Source organism: Bactrocera tryoni, chromosome 1, assembly GCF_016617805.1.
Source record: "Bactrocera tryoni isolate S06 chromosome 1, CSIRO_BtryS06_freeze2, whole genome shotgun sequence".
NCBI lineage: Eukaryota > Metazoa > Arthropoda > Insecta > Diptera > Tephritidae > Bactrocera > Bactrocera tryoni.
Window position 1 is genome coordinate 47,616,466 of NC_052499.1, and position 17,036 is coordinate 47,633,501.

General features: G+C 38.2%; 1 protein-coding gene across 1 annotated transcript in view; it reads right to left on the reverse strand.

Moving 5' to 3' along the window:
- The window catches only part of LOC120772341, an 87,054-nt gene that overhangs the window by 51,258 nt on the left and 18,760 nt on the right, over positions 1-17,036 (reverse strand). Inside the window, exons 6-7 of the mRNA XM_040100900.1 lie at positions 6,627-7,065; positions 45-182 (exon numbers count right to left, since the gene is read on the reverse strand). Coding sequence (XP_039956834.1) covers positions 45-182; positions 6,627-7,065 — 577 coding nt within the window. The remainder of the gene's footprint in view (positions 1-44; positions 183-6,626; positions 7,066-17,036) is intronic.

The following is a 17,036-nucleotide window of genomic DNA, read 5'->3' on the forward strand; positions in this document are numbered from 1 at the left end:
TATGTATGTATGTACCTATTTGGTTTTTGCCTCTCTGCGCTTACCTGATGTGAAATGGTGTCGTCCATTGGTATATTCTCCTGCAATTTTAAAGCTTTATCCTTAATCCATTTGATTTGATCACGACTCTCGCAAATTTCAGTGAATTTCACCAGATTTGGCAAGACCAAAATGTGATTGTGCTGAAAGAAATAGAAAATCTTGAAGAACACGAATCTCGAGTGGCCAAAAACGGTTAGGATATTTATTGAAAATTGTCAAACCAATCAATTGTAAGACATAAAAGACACTTTACTTTGTGGTACATAAACCACAATATATAGATGAAGATTGACTAGCCAGTTAGATTTTCAGTATCTCAAATTTGTTGCATTCGTTTTCGTCCAAACCGCAGATAAAGAAATAAAATATCGAAGACATACACTGAGGAAATAATCTTGATTCTATAAACAAAAACCCAGAAAATGCTTAATTTAGTTTTGTTATAGCGGAAAAGCGTTCAACTTGCTTGGTATCCTCATTCTTTTCTTAGACGTTACAAAATTCTCCGGAAAGGCTAGTTTAAAATAAATGAAACCTTCGTACATCGGACTTACTTTAATCTACCGCAAGCGTGCGACCCTTAAAACAAACTCATTTGTCCCCGAAGAAGACATACGATGAAACTTGATCAGACGAATAGCTATTATTTTCAAAATCGTAGTCGAATCTAAGAAAGAAATTTTGATACGACACTAGTGTGTGCAAATAGTATTTATTTATTGTTGTTAATGTGATAGAAAAGAAGTTTCATCACTGCAAACCAGTCAAGATTGGATTTTTTTACTCTTGCAAGCTGTTGCTACAGAGCATAATAGTTTGGTTCACCTAATGGTTGTACATGTCCCCTAAACCTCGGCGAAATAGATATAAGGTTATATATATACATACATATATCTTTATATATAAAAACAAAAGAACCGATTATAAGGGGGTATTCTGGTCTAGAAGCATGAATTTCAGGTAATTTTTAAAGTGTCGTAAAAAAAAGGCAATTAATATTTTTACTATCCATTTTTTATTAGTTATTTGTTAATTTTAGAACAGTACAGAAAAAAATTAAAAACTAAAAAAATTTAAAAATTATGAGCTGACGAAGTGGGGGGTCACTTAAAATGTCCACATGACCATACCCATGATTTCAACCCTCCTAGTTATCTAAAACCAAAAAAAAAAAGATTATTAATCTAGAATAAAGTCACAATGGCCGGAACTACGGAAAAGTGGGAAAAATTTTTTTTCACAAAATGGCGAACGCCTGAAAAAAATTTTTTTGGATCACTTTTTCTGACTATTTCTAATTTTTTAAAAATAACAAAAATAAAAATTTGGGGCTGGGGCTAGTTCCAACTATAGACAAGCCTATAAAGATGACTCTATAAAAATTTCAAGTAAATCGGTCCAGTAGAACCTGAGAAATCATGGGTATCGTTCCGAAAAATTCAGTTTTGAGAAAAACGCGTTTAAAGTTTAGGAGACAATTCTAATTCCTTCCAAGGTCATATTTTCAAAAGTCTAAACTTTCAAGTTATGCAAAAAAAAAATCGATTTTTTCAAAATCCTAGACAAGAATACCCCCTTAACACAATTTAGCACACAGTGTCCAGTTTGAATCAACTTAGAAGATAGGATAGTCAAAACAATTCATAAATAAGAAATACAGTGAAAGCTGCATTAAATGGACACTCTATTAAACGGGCATTTCCATTAACATATTGACCGGTCCCACAATTTGTTGATACTTACACCCTGTCAAGAAAGTATCGGGAATTCTTCATTCAAATTTCCCGCTTATATGGAAGATAGGTAAATTTTTTTCCTAGGTTGGTACAACTGTCCTTAATTATGATGTCAAAAATGATCTGCCAACCAGTGTGTTTACAGCAGCTGTTTATGTCAGTCGACCTCACATGTTTGTCGAATTTTACAATGACCGAAAATATTGATCAACATATTTGTGTCAAATTTTGTGTTGCGAACGAATTTTCGTGTGTCGATACATTGCAGAAGGCTTTTGGTGAATTTGCTCTTTCAAAAACGCGCACTCACGAGTAGTACAGAGCATTCAAGGAGGGTGGGGAGCCCGTCGAGGACCTGCCTCGTTCTGAACGGCCTTCAACGAGTGTGACCGATGATAACGTTAAAAAAGTGAAGGAAATTGTTGCCAAAAATAACCATGAGAGCTTGAGAGAGTTTGCCCATAAATTGGAGATGTCACACGAGAGCGTACATACGATTATGCATGAAAAATTGGGCATGCAACGCGTTGCTGCAAGACCGATAGAGCTGAATTTCCTTCAAAAAAGGTATCGAGAGCAGGTAGCTGCAACCATGTTGGATCGAGCCAATTCGGATCCCACCTTCATGGAACGCATAATTACTGGTGACGAAACATGGGCCTATGAATATGGCACACTTACGAACCAGCAATCATCCGAATGACGGAGGGGATAAAATAAATTATTTTCGTTTAATTTTTAAACTCCCGATACTTTCTTGACAGGGTGTATTAAATACAATATATTAAGGGGTTAGGGGTAGTCAGAATTTACAAAAAATTATTTTTTTTTTTGCATTTTCGTTAAGTGTAATATCTTAAAACAATTTTCTGAAAATTTCATGTTGATTCGATAATTAGTTTTTGAGTTATTCGACATATAACGAAGATAGCTCGGGCACTTCAAAGCGCTAGTGTGAAACTTTAAACGCATTTTTCTCAAAACTATGTTTTTTGAACTGGTGACAACTGTAACCGCTCAGTAGATTTTAATGAAATTTATGCAGCTTTTAGAATACATAATAAACTCGAAGGATTCTTTTTTTCAAAAATTTCGATTTTTTAAGACCAATTAACTGACCCAAAAATTTAGACAAAAATTTCCTGAGGCCGCAATTTTGTTAATTTTTGAAAAAAAATACTTCGATCAGGCCCAGGATTATCTATATAGAATACTAATTTTTTTTGTCCGATTGATTTTAGAAGAATCTCCAAGGACTTGTGGTTGTCACCGCAAGTACCTTTTTTTGGAACTGGGTCAACACAAACAACTATAACTTTGGAAATTAATTTTATATAATAATGGGTTTTTAAAAAAAGTATTGCGGTATTTTTATTGAATTTTTTTTATTGAAATTGAAATGAATTTTTGATGACTCATGCCCAGCTTCTGACCGATGCTATGGCTGCTATTATACCGGTCTCTTTCGACCAATTCAGCGATTTTATCGCAATTTTCGACGACAGAAATGGAAACTGGATCGGGTCCATAAACTGCACAAACTTTATTGGCGGCTTGAGATGCATTTTTGCCTTTATCGTAGTAGTACTGTAAAATATGCCGTATTTTCTGTTTATTTTGCTCCATATTTGCGACGCTATAACTCACGAACGACTTAGAAGAAACGACAATCAATCAAACACGTGTTAGCGCGTGAAATGAGCTCTCCAAAAAGGTATAGCATGATCCGATGCGACGAATAAAACTAGAACTACGCGCTTTCAGCGCCAACTAGCGAAAATACCGCAAGACAACCTAATATAAATGCCATATTACTACTTTTGTAAAATAACACGATTTAATAAAAAAAAAAATACTGAAAATTCTCATTTTTTCGTGCCTCTGACCCTAATATTTCTGAACGCACGCATGTATTCACAATCCCAAACAAATAAAATACAGTTGAATTTTCATATTTCAAAATCATATTTTAAACTTGGGAAAACGTTTGCTGAAACATTTCAAATGATGAAAAAAGTTTATGGTGATCAGTGCCTATCCCGTAGTAATGCGCATGAGTGGTTTAAGCGATTCCAAGAAGGTCGTGAGGACCTCTGAAATTGGTCGTCTTCAGAAGTCAAAAATAAAGAAAAAGCTGATTTGTTTTTACGATTCCGAGGGTATTGTACACCGAGAGTTCGTCCCACTTGGCCAAACGATTAATGCTGTGTTTTACCTTGGTGTTATGAAGCGTCTTTTGTCACGCCTTCGTCGTGCTCGACCACAATACCATGAGGCAGGGTCCTGGCGCCTGTTGCACGATAATGCGCCGTGTCATCGATCGACGCTTGTCACTAACTTTTTTACAGAACCCTGGCACCCTGTGATTTTTACTTATTTGGAAAACTTCATTTGCCCATGAAAGGACACTGGTTTCAGGACATTTCAGCTATCCAAAAGGCGACGACCGATATTCTTAAGAGCATTCCGAAAAATGACCTTAAACACTCAATTGAAATGCTAATTGACCGGGCTAAACGCTGTATCGAGGCACAAGGAAACTACTTTGAATAAAAAAATATAACTTTTGAAAAATATTAATTTTTTGTTGTTTTTTTAACAGTCCTGTTTCTTTTGCAACAGACCTTGTATTGCTATATTATATGGAGTCCATTGAGGCCCTATGTTCCACCTAGGAGCTACGGGAAAATATATATATATATGTATACATATATGGATGAGCCTATCGCTGAATAGCTAACACTTACAGCTTTCACTCAAGAAGGAACTGCGGGCATCAAGTTTGACCAATAGAAAATACAATTTATTAAAAATGTTTATAGTTTTTAAACTTTATTGAAGAATTCGAGCAAAAAGTTAACATTGTGCAATGTGTTGTGCACTTCTGAATGTCTTCTGCTTTCCAATGGTATAAATTTGATTCATATATGCCAACGACAATACAGTCAAAAAGGGAGCACAAACTTTTTGGTTGGCGTAATTATATATTGAAGATTATTAAAAAATTTCTGAGTGTTAAGGATCGCCATGGCTAATTAAAAAAAAATTTAATATAAAACTTGATTTTAGACTTTACGATCTGCTGTGATCTTCAGAGGGTAGACAGGAACAGCGGTTTGCAGCGTTCAAGCCGCTTATCAACCCTTTTCTATCAAACAAGAATGCACAAAACTAACTCAATACTACATACATAGAAGTGAAGGTTTCGGGCATGAGGTCTGCTCTACGCTGTTAAAAGATAAGCAAATCTGAAGGAAAAATTTGCGACTAATGTGCTACGAGGTCTGTAGGGTATTTGAGGTGTCTTGATTTCGATTTAAGTTCAACAATTTTGCATCATGTATAGCTATTTTGTGATTTTTGTACCGTAGGATTGTAAGTGTTAGGAAATTTTTACTATTATTTTCGCTTTTAACAAGTCAGACATAGCCTCTGGCATCGCTGTCGCAAAATAACTGTAGGCTACTGAAATTTAAAAACTGAAATCTTAAAGCACACTGACAAGGGATCGCTTTGGTGTTAGTGTCACCTCATAATACAGAGCGCTGCCGGATGTTGGCGCATCTCCGTCAGATAGGGGTATTGAACAGAGAGGGGAAAATTATCGATATTTTTTCATTTTTCATTATTTTTAAAAGCCTTTTAAAGTTTAAAACCACTAAAAAATATTTAAACCTATGCCCACGAAGACATAAATTCCAGGAAAAACGTAGCTCCGTTTCAACCGACTGCATTTGTATGCGCACGTGAGTAGCCAAATGTCGCCCACATTGTGGATTTAAATATGATCTGAAGGTGCAGTGTGTGGCAAGATCAAGCCAGAGCCATTCAGACTGCAAACATTTAGCGACGGCGTTGCGCACTTGCACGCCACTCAATTTATGTGACACAGGCAAAACTTTGCCAGCAACTCTAGGGGCGCACACACGGACACGCACACAGCGTGAGTAATAACAAAAGCTGTCACGAAGCACTTGGTGCGCTCAAAAATAACCAACCTACAGCTACAAACGCACGCACATGGTGTTAAGGGCTGCCCTATAGGCGTCACTACACACATGTGGCACGGCGCGGCAGCTGCTCGTTTGTTTCAAACTGGCGAATTTTACATGCCACAGCGAGTGAATTTGTGTCAAAATTTATTTGGCAGCACAAACTGCGCGAACACGCACATATCAATATGTGTTGCATAAGCGGCAAGCGTGTGTGGCATGCAAACTGCATAGTGAATATTGCTCATACGACATGTCGGCCCGCTCAAGGCAATTCAAATGCCATGTCAGGCCGTTAGCAATAATCGAGACTGACTAAAGTGACTAACAGCACTACAGCTGTATGTACGTGTGTATGTATGCGTGGAATTCGCGTTGCAAGCAGCCAAGCAATTAACAAACGCCATCAATAAGCCAGGCGAATGTCCTTCAAACCCGCAACGCGTTCGCCTAATGAATTCCAATTTGGATTTCTGTCATTCGGCGCCGCTAGTTGCATACATAACGGTGTAAAATTTTATGTGCAACAACAATGGTAGCAACAAGCCGCGCGCTGACAACTGGCGCTAACTGTGATTTGCATTAGTTGCGCGTGAAATTTTGATTGATTTTGCGTGTTGCACGAATAGCTCCAGGTCGCAAGTTGCGCGTTGCAAGTTATATAAGTTGCACCAAGCAATTTGCAACTTTACACGAAATCTGCATGCCAAGCGCGCAACGCGTACCTGCCTTAATACTCATCAGAAATTGTCTTGCTTTTGCTATATTCACTGGTGTTGCACATTTTATTCACGCCCTTTCCCGCCGTCCGCGCCCACTTCACATCGCTGCTCGGCAGCACAGTTTACGCACTCACCTCAATTATCTGCATTAGCACATCGAAAATCAGCTGCGTGCTGCTCTTGAAATCCACGCCTGACTGCGCCGTGAAGTAGCGATAATTCTTCGTTGCCACATCTTCGCTATCCCTCGCACCGCCGCCGCCGCCTGTACCGCGCTTTGCGCGCTGCGCTGTGCTGGCGCCAATTTCGCTGGCGCTCGGCAGTTCCGCATCCGGCGCGCTGCTGTTGGCGGTGTATTGTGCGTACGCCTCCATTTGTTGCCACATAAAATTCAAATCATATTGATTGACTCGAAATTGGTGAGTGCCAATGACGCTGTCACGCAGGCGGCACGCGAAGCTGCTACAGTTGGTGTGCGCCTCGTAGTCAGCGCGCAGTTGACGCTCCAAGTTCGGATGATAGAAGATGTTCGCCTCGGAGACGAGTAGCTGCACTTTGTGTAATTTTTTCAAGCTGCAAAGAGGAAGTTGCATAAAATGTTAGTCAATTAGATGATTGCTGCTGCATTTAGATTCATGTGGATACATGCAAATATTGTGCAATAAAATTGATAGTTGGTAAGCAGTAAGCAGTGGCGTTTAAGAATATATTTTTAATATTTCTTTCGAGGTGGAGCATAAAAAATAGCAAAAAATTTATTCACTACTCTGTATCGCCTTTTTTGCGAAAACTGTTTTAATTTTTTGTGCTGATAAATCATCTGCGGGTGGCAGTGGGTCCATCACAATCGTGGTTTTCGCAAGTTCTCGCATCGTGGTCTATCTTTCTATTTAGCATCTGAATCCAATCCCACATTTTCTGCTTCCGCCAGCTGCTTTTCAACGAACGTCAAGAGAGCTTGCGTCACTTCCGATTTGATTTAGATTTGGCTGAGAGATTTCGATATATGGTAAGTACCAGGTTCGATAAGAGAAGGCGTTGCTAATAGCCCAAATTTTTCTTTTGTTTTGTTGCTACACTCCTCATATGAACGTCAGTGAAGTTTCATTTTAATCTGTGAATTTATTCTTTGTTTACGAGACATTTAATTTTGTTACTATGGAAAAAATTTAATATCGTGCAGTGATAAAATTCTTGTTTTTGGAAGGTGTAGCAACAAAGCAAATTCACGAACGAATGTTAAAAGTGTATAATGATTGTTCAGCTACAAATAGAACAGTAGAAAGATGAATAGCTGAATTTAAACGTGGCCGTACAAGCCTTGAAGACGATCCACATGTAAGACGTCCAAAAATCGCATCAAACCCAGAAATCATTGCCAAAATACAGGATATGGTTTTGGAAGACTAAGAGGGATTTAGTAGAGGCTTCACACATCTCATTAGGCAGTGTGAGTCATACTTTAAGTGAAATTTTGGGTTATAGAAAGCTGGATGTCGCATTCGCTAACAATGGCAGAAAAACACATTCGAATGCGACTTTCTCAGCAACATTTAGAGCGTTTTAAAAACGACGAAGTGGATTTTGTTCGTCGATTCATCACTATGGATAAGACTTGGATCTATAACCGTGATCCTGAATCAAAACAAGAGACTAAAGAGTTATGTGAACCTGGTTGTTCGGCTTCGAAAAGAGTTCGTATCCAGAAATCGGGCAAGAAGGTTATGGCATCAGTTTTTTGGGATGCGAGAGGAATTTGGTTTGCAGATTATTTGCAAACTGGTAAAACAATTAATTCTGAATATTATTGCAACCTTATGGAGCAGTTGAAGGAAAAAATTCGTGAAAAAGACCCGCTTTGCAGAAGAAAAAAATCTTTTTTCATCAGGACAAAGCGCCGTGTCACAAGAGCATTTTGACAATGGCTAAAAACCATGAAATTAAGTTCGAATTGTTGAAGCATCCAACGTCTTCACCAGACTTGGCCCCCAGCGACTTTAATTTCTTTCCAGAACTCAAAAAACGTATGCGTGGCAAGCGCTTTTCATCAAATGAAGAGCTCATAACGGCTGTTGAAGCGTATTTTGCAGACCTTCCGAATTCTCACTTCAGGGATGGGATCCACAGATTGGAGAATCGTTGGAGCAAGTTTAATTAATGTTTAGGGAAATTGTACCTAATAATAAAGTGTATCTTGAATCTTGAAAAATTGTGTTTTTCTTATCAAACGACCAAACTTATTGAACAACCTTCCCTTACCGATGAGACAGTGAATATTACAATGCGCAAAAAATAGTCTTCTTCTATGAATTCCCCTTAAAAGGAATCCTCCTTGGCCCGAAATATTCTCGTTCCAACGTTTGCTCGGAAGAATCCGGAGTGCATCACACCTCAATAATCGAGGAAACTGTCAACATAACCGTGATTTTTGACCTGCTTGGTTTTTTCGACTTCGGCTCGCCTTTACCACAATATTCGACCGATTGAATGTCTGTTTTCAGGTCGTAAGCATAGATCAAAGACTCATCGCCAGTAATAATACATTTTATGACATCCTAGAAAGGAAAGCATTGTTTCACGCCACGCTGTTTTCGAAAAACTTTTGTGATTTTGGAACCAACCGGGTTTCCACATTTCTTAGGCCCAAATGATCTTTCAAACTGGTTTTCACTGATTTTTCCGATATTCCAGCGTTGCGTCAGATCTCCGACTGTTACGCGTCAATTCTCAAGCACCAATGCCTTTATTTTATTGACGTGTTGATCATCAGTTGATGTTGATGGTCGTCCTGGAAGTGGTTCAACGCGTTTTCGACGCTCTTTGAATAATTTGTTCCAATCAAAAACACTTGCTCGCGTCAACAAATATTATCGACAGCCTTTTTCTATGGGTTTTCGGGTTATTTAAATTAAAAATTCTTACTATTTTCTACCACAGTAGTACAAGGTGCTTTTTTCTTTTTTTTTCATTTTTTCTTATTTTTTTTCTTTTTACTATTCATTGGGGGTGTTTTTTTTTACTTGGCGGGTCCCTAACCCAGCGCACAACCCTATGTGGGGATATTTCGCCTTCTCACTTTAGCTCGCCTTCAAACGGATGTTCTTAGACTACCCAGAGGATACTTGGTCAAAGACCGGAAGTAGTGAGCTGCTTGAGCCATATGTAAAAGAATCGTTTCTGGCCACTCCCAAGTGAATGGCGAACTTTCCTCACTTGCGTGAACTTCTACACATGACTCCATCCTCCTGGACTTGCGTGTTGTTGTTAACTCGGCTATAATCGCGTAAGCGGTGTCTGCGCCAATTAAGAAGAAGGAGTACAAGGTGCGTTCCAAAGTAAACAGGACTTAAAACAAAAAAAAAAACAGAACAAATGGTTTTTTCGGCAAAATCAATTTATTTTATTCAAAAGAAGAAAAACCAGAAGGAGACTGCTTCAATACAGCTTTTTGCACGGTCCAAAAGCATGTCGAACAAGTGTTTTAGCTCGCTGGCCGGTATGGTCGCCAGTATGCCGGTGCAAGCCTTTTGAATGGCCTCCACTTCTGCATAACGCTTTCCTTTCATGGACCAATGCATTTTTCCGAAAAGGATGAAGTCGCACGGTGCCATATAAAGTGAATACGGAGAGTGGTTAATGGTTAAAATGCGATTTTTGGTCAAATAATCGTCCTTCGAATGTTGGATTCTGAGCAATTCTGAGCCGTCAGTCAATTTGTGCGAAACAAACCGTGCACACACCTTTCGTATGCCCAAATATTCGGTCAAAGTGCGATAAATCGATGTTTTGGAGATGTTTAATTTCATTTCCATGAATTTCAATGAGGATTTCGGCTGATTTTCGATGAATTCACGCACAGTTTCAATGGAATTTTTGGTGATCACGGATTTTGATTGGCCCATATGTTGATCATCATTTATGTTCTCACGACCACTTTGAAAACGTTGAAACCACTCGCGCACTCTGCTACTGGATGGGCAATCATCGCCATAAACTTGTTTCATCAATTGCAACGTTTCGGTAAATGTTTAACCAATTTTAAAACAAAATTTAATGTTGGCTCTTTGTTCGAAGCTCATTTTCGCACCGACAACGCAAACATACTGACACTGAAAACGCAATAACTCACTTCGAATCGATGAAATGTTATGAAATTCTTACTTGACACTCGATAAAGATAGCAGATTCTAACGCACCAGTCGACAAATAGATGGCGCCACCAGAGGCGCTAGATTCAAAAAGTTCTGTTTCCTTTGGGATGCTTCTTGTATTTTTTTTCTTTTGTTTTTTTTTTTTTTTTTTAAAGTGGGGGGGAAGCATCAGAAGCCGGAGTGCGGAACTTTAATCCGCTAAACCTAACCTACTCCCAACTCCAGACTCTGCCACGGAACCACCTGATTAAGTATTACTTCGTGCTTCTTGTATGTACAGTTATATATGTATGTATGTATCAAAAAATTATTCACACCAATATGAAAGTTATCTATCACATTTTAATTAATATATATGCAAAGCATAAATTCGGTAAACAAGTATCTAATTAACCCAAATTTTAATGCGTTCGAGTATTGATCTCTGTTATAGTAATAAATGCCGAACTTATATGCATGGCAATAAGTTTGTCTATGTATTGCGATCTGTATTCTGGATGACGTACATTTGCGTATATGCAGCACACAAATACTTATATGAAGATATTGTGGTGAGAAGACATAGCAAAGTACTGAATAGCAGCAATAAAAGCAGAAAAAAGTTAATGAATATACACAGAAAGTCTGATAGAGTACAAGACAGAAGCGGAAAAACAGTTATGTATAAAATGGCAGCAGAAAGTTATGATGGCGATAAAACAGTAACGAAACCAACGTCAAAACTCTTAACTAAAACATATGACAGAGCAAATGTGAATGTACAAGCTGGAGGGTATATAAATGTATATAAGTATATACACATATACCATATATGTATTTAAACACATAGAGGTATTTATAAAGAGTATATAAGCCATATGGTTGCTTGCAAGCAGCCATACATATCCAACTATGTTTATAAAGTAAAAGTAACAGCGCTTCTCTCTGCCAAGCGCCTACGTATATGCAACGCTTTCATATCTTATTCAATATTCTAGGCGGCATATGCCTTTTCCTTCAATATAAATTTCATTATTTATTTTTATTGCATATTGATAAGCAACAGCAGCCAAGCGACAAGAAATGAGCGAGCCTGCGCCAACAACAAATACAAATTATATGCTTAATAGAATGCGGGGCAACAATAGGGCTCTGACAGCTAAGACATGGCGCGTCTGAGCCTGAGAACAAAAGCAAATGAATTTATCAATTTGAACAAAGCATATGCATATTTTATGCGTAATCGCTAAGCACACATCCTAAAAGCGCTATTAAGTTCAACCACAGTCATCCGTAGACCATTTGGCGCAATTTATTGTTTTCGCCTTTCTACTTGTAACCGCACTAATCGCAGTACAAGCCGACTTTTAGGCGCACATACACAGGCCAACAGAAGCGGCAGATGACAATCACAAGCGGAGAGGGCGACAAAACAAACAATACGAAACAATGGTATGTCAGAGCTCAGATAAAGTGGGCAACGAAAGCGAAATAATTTTGTGAGCAAGACATAGCAGAGCGCTGAGCGGGCGGAGGTTGTGCGTAAGGAGCGTCACGGGCGAGATTATCAATGAAATACGCGAGATGCATGTGATAAGCGCGATATTAGGAAGCTGTTTGTATGACCAGCCTTTGAAGGAAGGAAATGTCTGCGGAAGAATATGTGATACATTTTAGGACTAACTGTGTTTGTTGGTGTGTGTGTGTGTGTGTGAGGGAGTAGCTACAACTTCATAAGAGATGAGAAATATGCACATATATTTTAGTTACAGTGAGTGGCCTTTGGTTAACAATTGCACAAACTCTGAGTGAATTTCTGAAATGACTCATAAAAACTAGATTAGTGTGAATCACGTTACAGGTGGGACAGAGACTTACTCAAACTCTTAACGTTGTACCAGGTTTTCCAACAAGAGTGATATGATTTATTTTCAAAGCATAGCACTCTGATTGCTAAGGAAATCCAAATTTTTTCTATTTAATGTAAAGTACAAACATTACAACTCAGTTCTGAAAATAACAGCATACAAAAGGTCTCCACGACTTATTTTGCAGGAACGAATTCGATGAACCTAATTTTCGCTTACTTTTTCCTAGAAGTAAGGAAGTGACAGCACCTGACCCTGATAAGCAAAGGCAAAGGAGATGCTACAACACCTTCGGCATACAGATCACTATGCATGCTACACACAGCAGGAAAGCTGCTAGAAAGATTACTGAAACGCCGGATTATTGCTGCTATAAACAATGTCGGTGGCCACCATCGCAGGCGTTGAAAGAACAACTTCACGAGGCCAGTAGACCTTCTTGCAAGAATTGATATAAGAAACGCATGTAATAGCGCGAAATGGGACTTAGCCGCGGAAAAAACTGAGCTTATCCTGGTTATTAGGAAACACATACCGCTGGAGGTCAACATACAAGCTCACTCAGAAACTATCCAAACGACGAAAATTCTAAAATATCTCGGCAAAAGGATGGATAACAAACTGACGTACTGGATACAAATTCAGCACGCTGCTAAAAAGTCAGCGAATATAACCATGTCACTATTAAGACTTATGGCAAATACCGGAGACCCGCTTGCAAGCAGAAGGAAGCTGATCATGGATGCAACACAGTAAGTGCTATTATATGGTAGCGAAATATGTGCCAATTGAACGTGAAAAACAGATGGAAAGCTGTCGCGAAGGTGCCGAGAACAGCAGCCTTGAGAGTTGCCTCGGTGTACCGCACCGTTTTCGAATCCGCAGTGGTACTAATAAGCAGCGCTCTCCCAGTAGATCTACTCGTAATGGAGAAAATACAAAACTGGTTATGGAAGAAAGACGAAATAGAAATACAAATGTCCACAAGACAATAGGCGAGAAAGTAAACACATGAACGCTGACAAGGTCTGTGAACAAGGGAGCGCAAAGGTGGTCCATCTTCCCGCCAAACTGAATAATGATATAGAGATGTGGCACAGTAGACAATACGTCGACATATACCACAACTAAACACAGATGTTGTCCGCTCTCGGGCATTTCCAAAAATTACTGTACAAAAAGGGAAAAACAGCAAGTCTTGCAAGAATTTACTGAGACGAACAACCAGATGACGCAAATGATACCTTTTTTAAGTGACATCGTTGGAAAGAAGCAAACACGGAGAACATTTGAAAACAAGCTGGGTTAACTAAATACGGAAAATCTAATAGCAACAAGTAAGGAAAAGCTAAATTAGAGTATAACCGAACATTTCATACGCTTGCAACTTGCAAGGATTAAAGCCAGGGAAATATCTACAGGTACATAAGGTTTGTTAGTTAAGTACGCTCTATGGTGAATTCTCGGTAAGAAGAAAGCGTCGGGTTCACATATTCAGTATTCAGTACCTAGGGGTTTTTATATATATTTTTTTTTGTTATATTAATACGATACGATTAATAGTTTCGAAGATACAGTTTTGAGAACTTGTGCGCTTAAGGCTAGCTAGGCTAAGTGCGCCGTCTTTAAAAGCGTTTTTCTCGAAGCTGTGTTTTTGAAGTCAATTGGTACGATTTCTTAAGAACTACTTAACCGATCTGCATGAAATTTTACACAGGCCTTTGAGATACAATACTTAAAGACTTGGAAGAAGGATTTTTGTTTTTTTCGATTATAACTATTTGAAAAAAAGTGTCGCAAAATTTTCTCTGAAATTTTCATTTTTTTGTAAAAATCGAATTTTCAGTTTTTTTCCTTCATCCAAGTTCTAAGTTAAGGTTTTACCTAAAAAAAAACGTATTTTTCACTTAAGATGATCCTGTAAGAAGTTATCCTACCAACGCGGGCGTATCTTTTTCTTTCCGAAGGGTTACCAGAAATGGCGTCGCAATGGCCGACTTTAAAATATGATTTTCCAAAAATTTCAGAATTTCTTTGCTAATAGTGTATGTTTGTAACAATAAGAAATTCTAATAATTTTTTTCATTTTTTATGAGAAATTTCTTTTTTGAAAAATGCGGTTTTTTACCGGAGGAAACCAATGTAACCGCTTAATTGATTCTTGATTTGTATACCAGAAAGTTTGAAATGAAATTTAAAATTGTGTTATATGGAAAGTACTTAGGCGTGTTTGTAGTACGATTTCACACTGTAACATAAAAATGTAAGGCGAATGTCACGTACCAAATTTGGTTGAAATCGGTGGAGAGGGTCTCGATATATGTGAATATATGTGATTTCAACCATAGTCCAATTTTGGTCCCGGCTCCATAAAAACCGTCTTAAACCATCTCGGGGGTAATTTTTGTAGTTTTTGACACTGCGATCCTCTGTGCCAAATTACAGTTTTATATCTTAATTTAGTGCTCAGTTACGGCACTTTTTACGTTTTGGGTTAAGGTGGTATTCTTGTCTAGGATTTTGAAAAAAATCGATTTTTTTTTGCATATCTTGAAAGTTTAGACTTTTAAAAATATGACCTTGGAAGGATTTTTCAAAATTCGACTTATTTTCGGAGATACAGCCGATTTTGTGACGTGGCGTTCGTGTTCACTAGAATTGTCTCCTAAACTTTAAACGCGTTTTTCTCAAAACTGACTTTTTCAGAATGATACCCACGATTTCTCAGGTTCTACTAGACCGATTTACATGAAATTTTTATAGAATCTTCTTTATAGGCTTGTCTATGGTTGGAACTAGCCCCATCGCAAAATTTTTATTTTTATTAAATTCGAACTAGTCAGAAATGTTATCCAAAAAAACTTTTTTTCAGGCAGTCGCCATTTTGTGAAAAAAATTTCTTCCCACTTTTCCGTAGTTCCGGCCATTGTGACTTTATTCAATATTAATAATCTTTTTTTTTTGGTTTCAGATAACTAGGAGCGTTGAAATCATGCGTATGGTCACGTGGACATTTTTAAAGACCCCCCACTTCGTCAGCTCATAATTTTTGAAATTTTTTACTGTTTTTAGTTTTTAATTTTTTTCTGTACTTTTCTAAAATTAACAAATAACTAATAAAAAAATGGATGGTAAAAATATAAATTGCTTTTTTTTTACGACACTTTAAAAATTACCTGAAATTCATGCTTCTAGATCAGAATACCCCCTTAATGGCGTTTTATGGGCGTGGCAGTGGTTCGATTACGCCTAACTACGAACTCGTTTTTTTTTTGTAAAGGAATGCGCATACTAAGTTTCATCAAGATGTCTCTTTTTACTCAAGTTACAGCAGAGCATGGACGGCGGAACGGTCAGACAGTCAGTCACCGGATTTCAACTTTTCTTGTCATATTGATCATTTATATATATGTGACCTGGTCTACGAAAAGGGAGCTAACGTGCGAAAACTAGTTTTCTGGGAAACATCTGTTAAAAATAAACAACTCGTTTCGTCAGTTTCTGATTTATTGTTCTTGATTTTTTGACACCTAAGCCCCCTTTCCGTAGACCAGGTCACATATATAGTCCTATATTCAAATCGATTAGTTTTAGGCGCTACTTACTTATAACCGTTAGATGAACAAAACTATAATACTCTGTAGCAACAGGTTGTAAGAGTATAAAAATGAAAGCTAGCTACGAAAACAGAACTACACAATAAAAAAGGGATATGGACGCGGAGGCTCCGGAGAATTAGAGCCAATAGACGGTGGGCCATACAACTCGATGCCGGCTCTGAAATCATAGCCATTTCTGGGCACAGGGAGAGTAGAAACTGACATGCAAATGAGACCATCTTGAAAACTTTGCCCTAAAGTAATACGAAAACGGACCTGGGGCAATACAACCAATTCAGGGTACACGGGGGGAGTAAGAAATTTACAGAGTTGAACCTTTTTCTCTCGTAATTTTTCGGCAATCTAAATGGTAATTATAACTTCTTCGAGACAAATAGTAATTACTGAGGTGGAAATGGTAGAATATTTTAGGAAGAGCGCCTATTTTAAAATTAAAAGACGAAATCAGGTTAGCGTAAGTACGCTTAGCACTCATCTTGGTTGTCAAAAAGGTCTTGCGGTATTTTCGCTAGTTGACGCTGAAAGCGCGTAGTTCTAGTTTTATTCGTCGCATCGGGTCATGCTATACCTTTTTGGAAAGCTCATATCACGCGCTAACACCTGTTTGATTGATTGTCGTTTCTTTTAAGTCGTTCGTGAGTTATAGCATCGCAAACATGGAGCAAAATACAGAGAAAATACGGCATATTTTACAGTACTACGACGATAAAGGCAAAAATGCATCTCAAGCCGCCAATAAAATTTGTGCAGTTTATGGACCCGATACAGTTTCCATTTCCACCGCACAACGATGGTTTCAACGTTTTCGTTCTGGTGTAGAGGTGGTCGAAGATGCGCCACGCTCCGGAAGGCCTGTCGTCGAAAATTGCGATAGAATCGCTGAATTGGTCGAAAGAGACCGGCATAGTAGCAGCCGTAGCATCGGT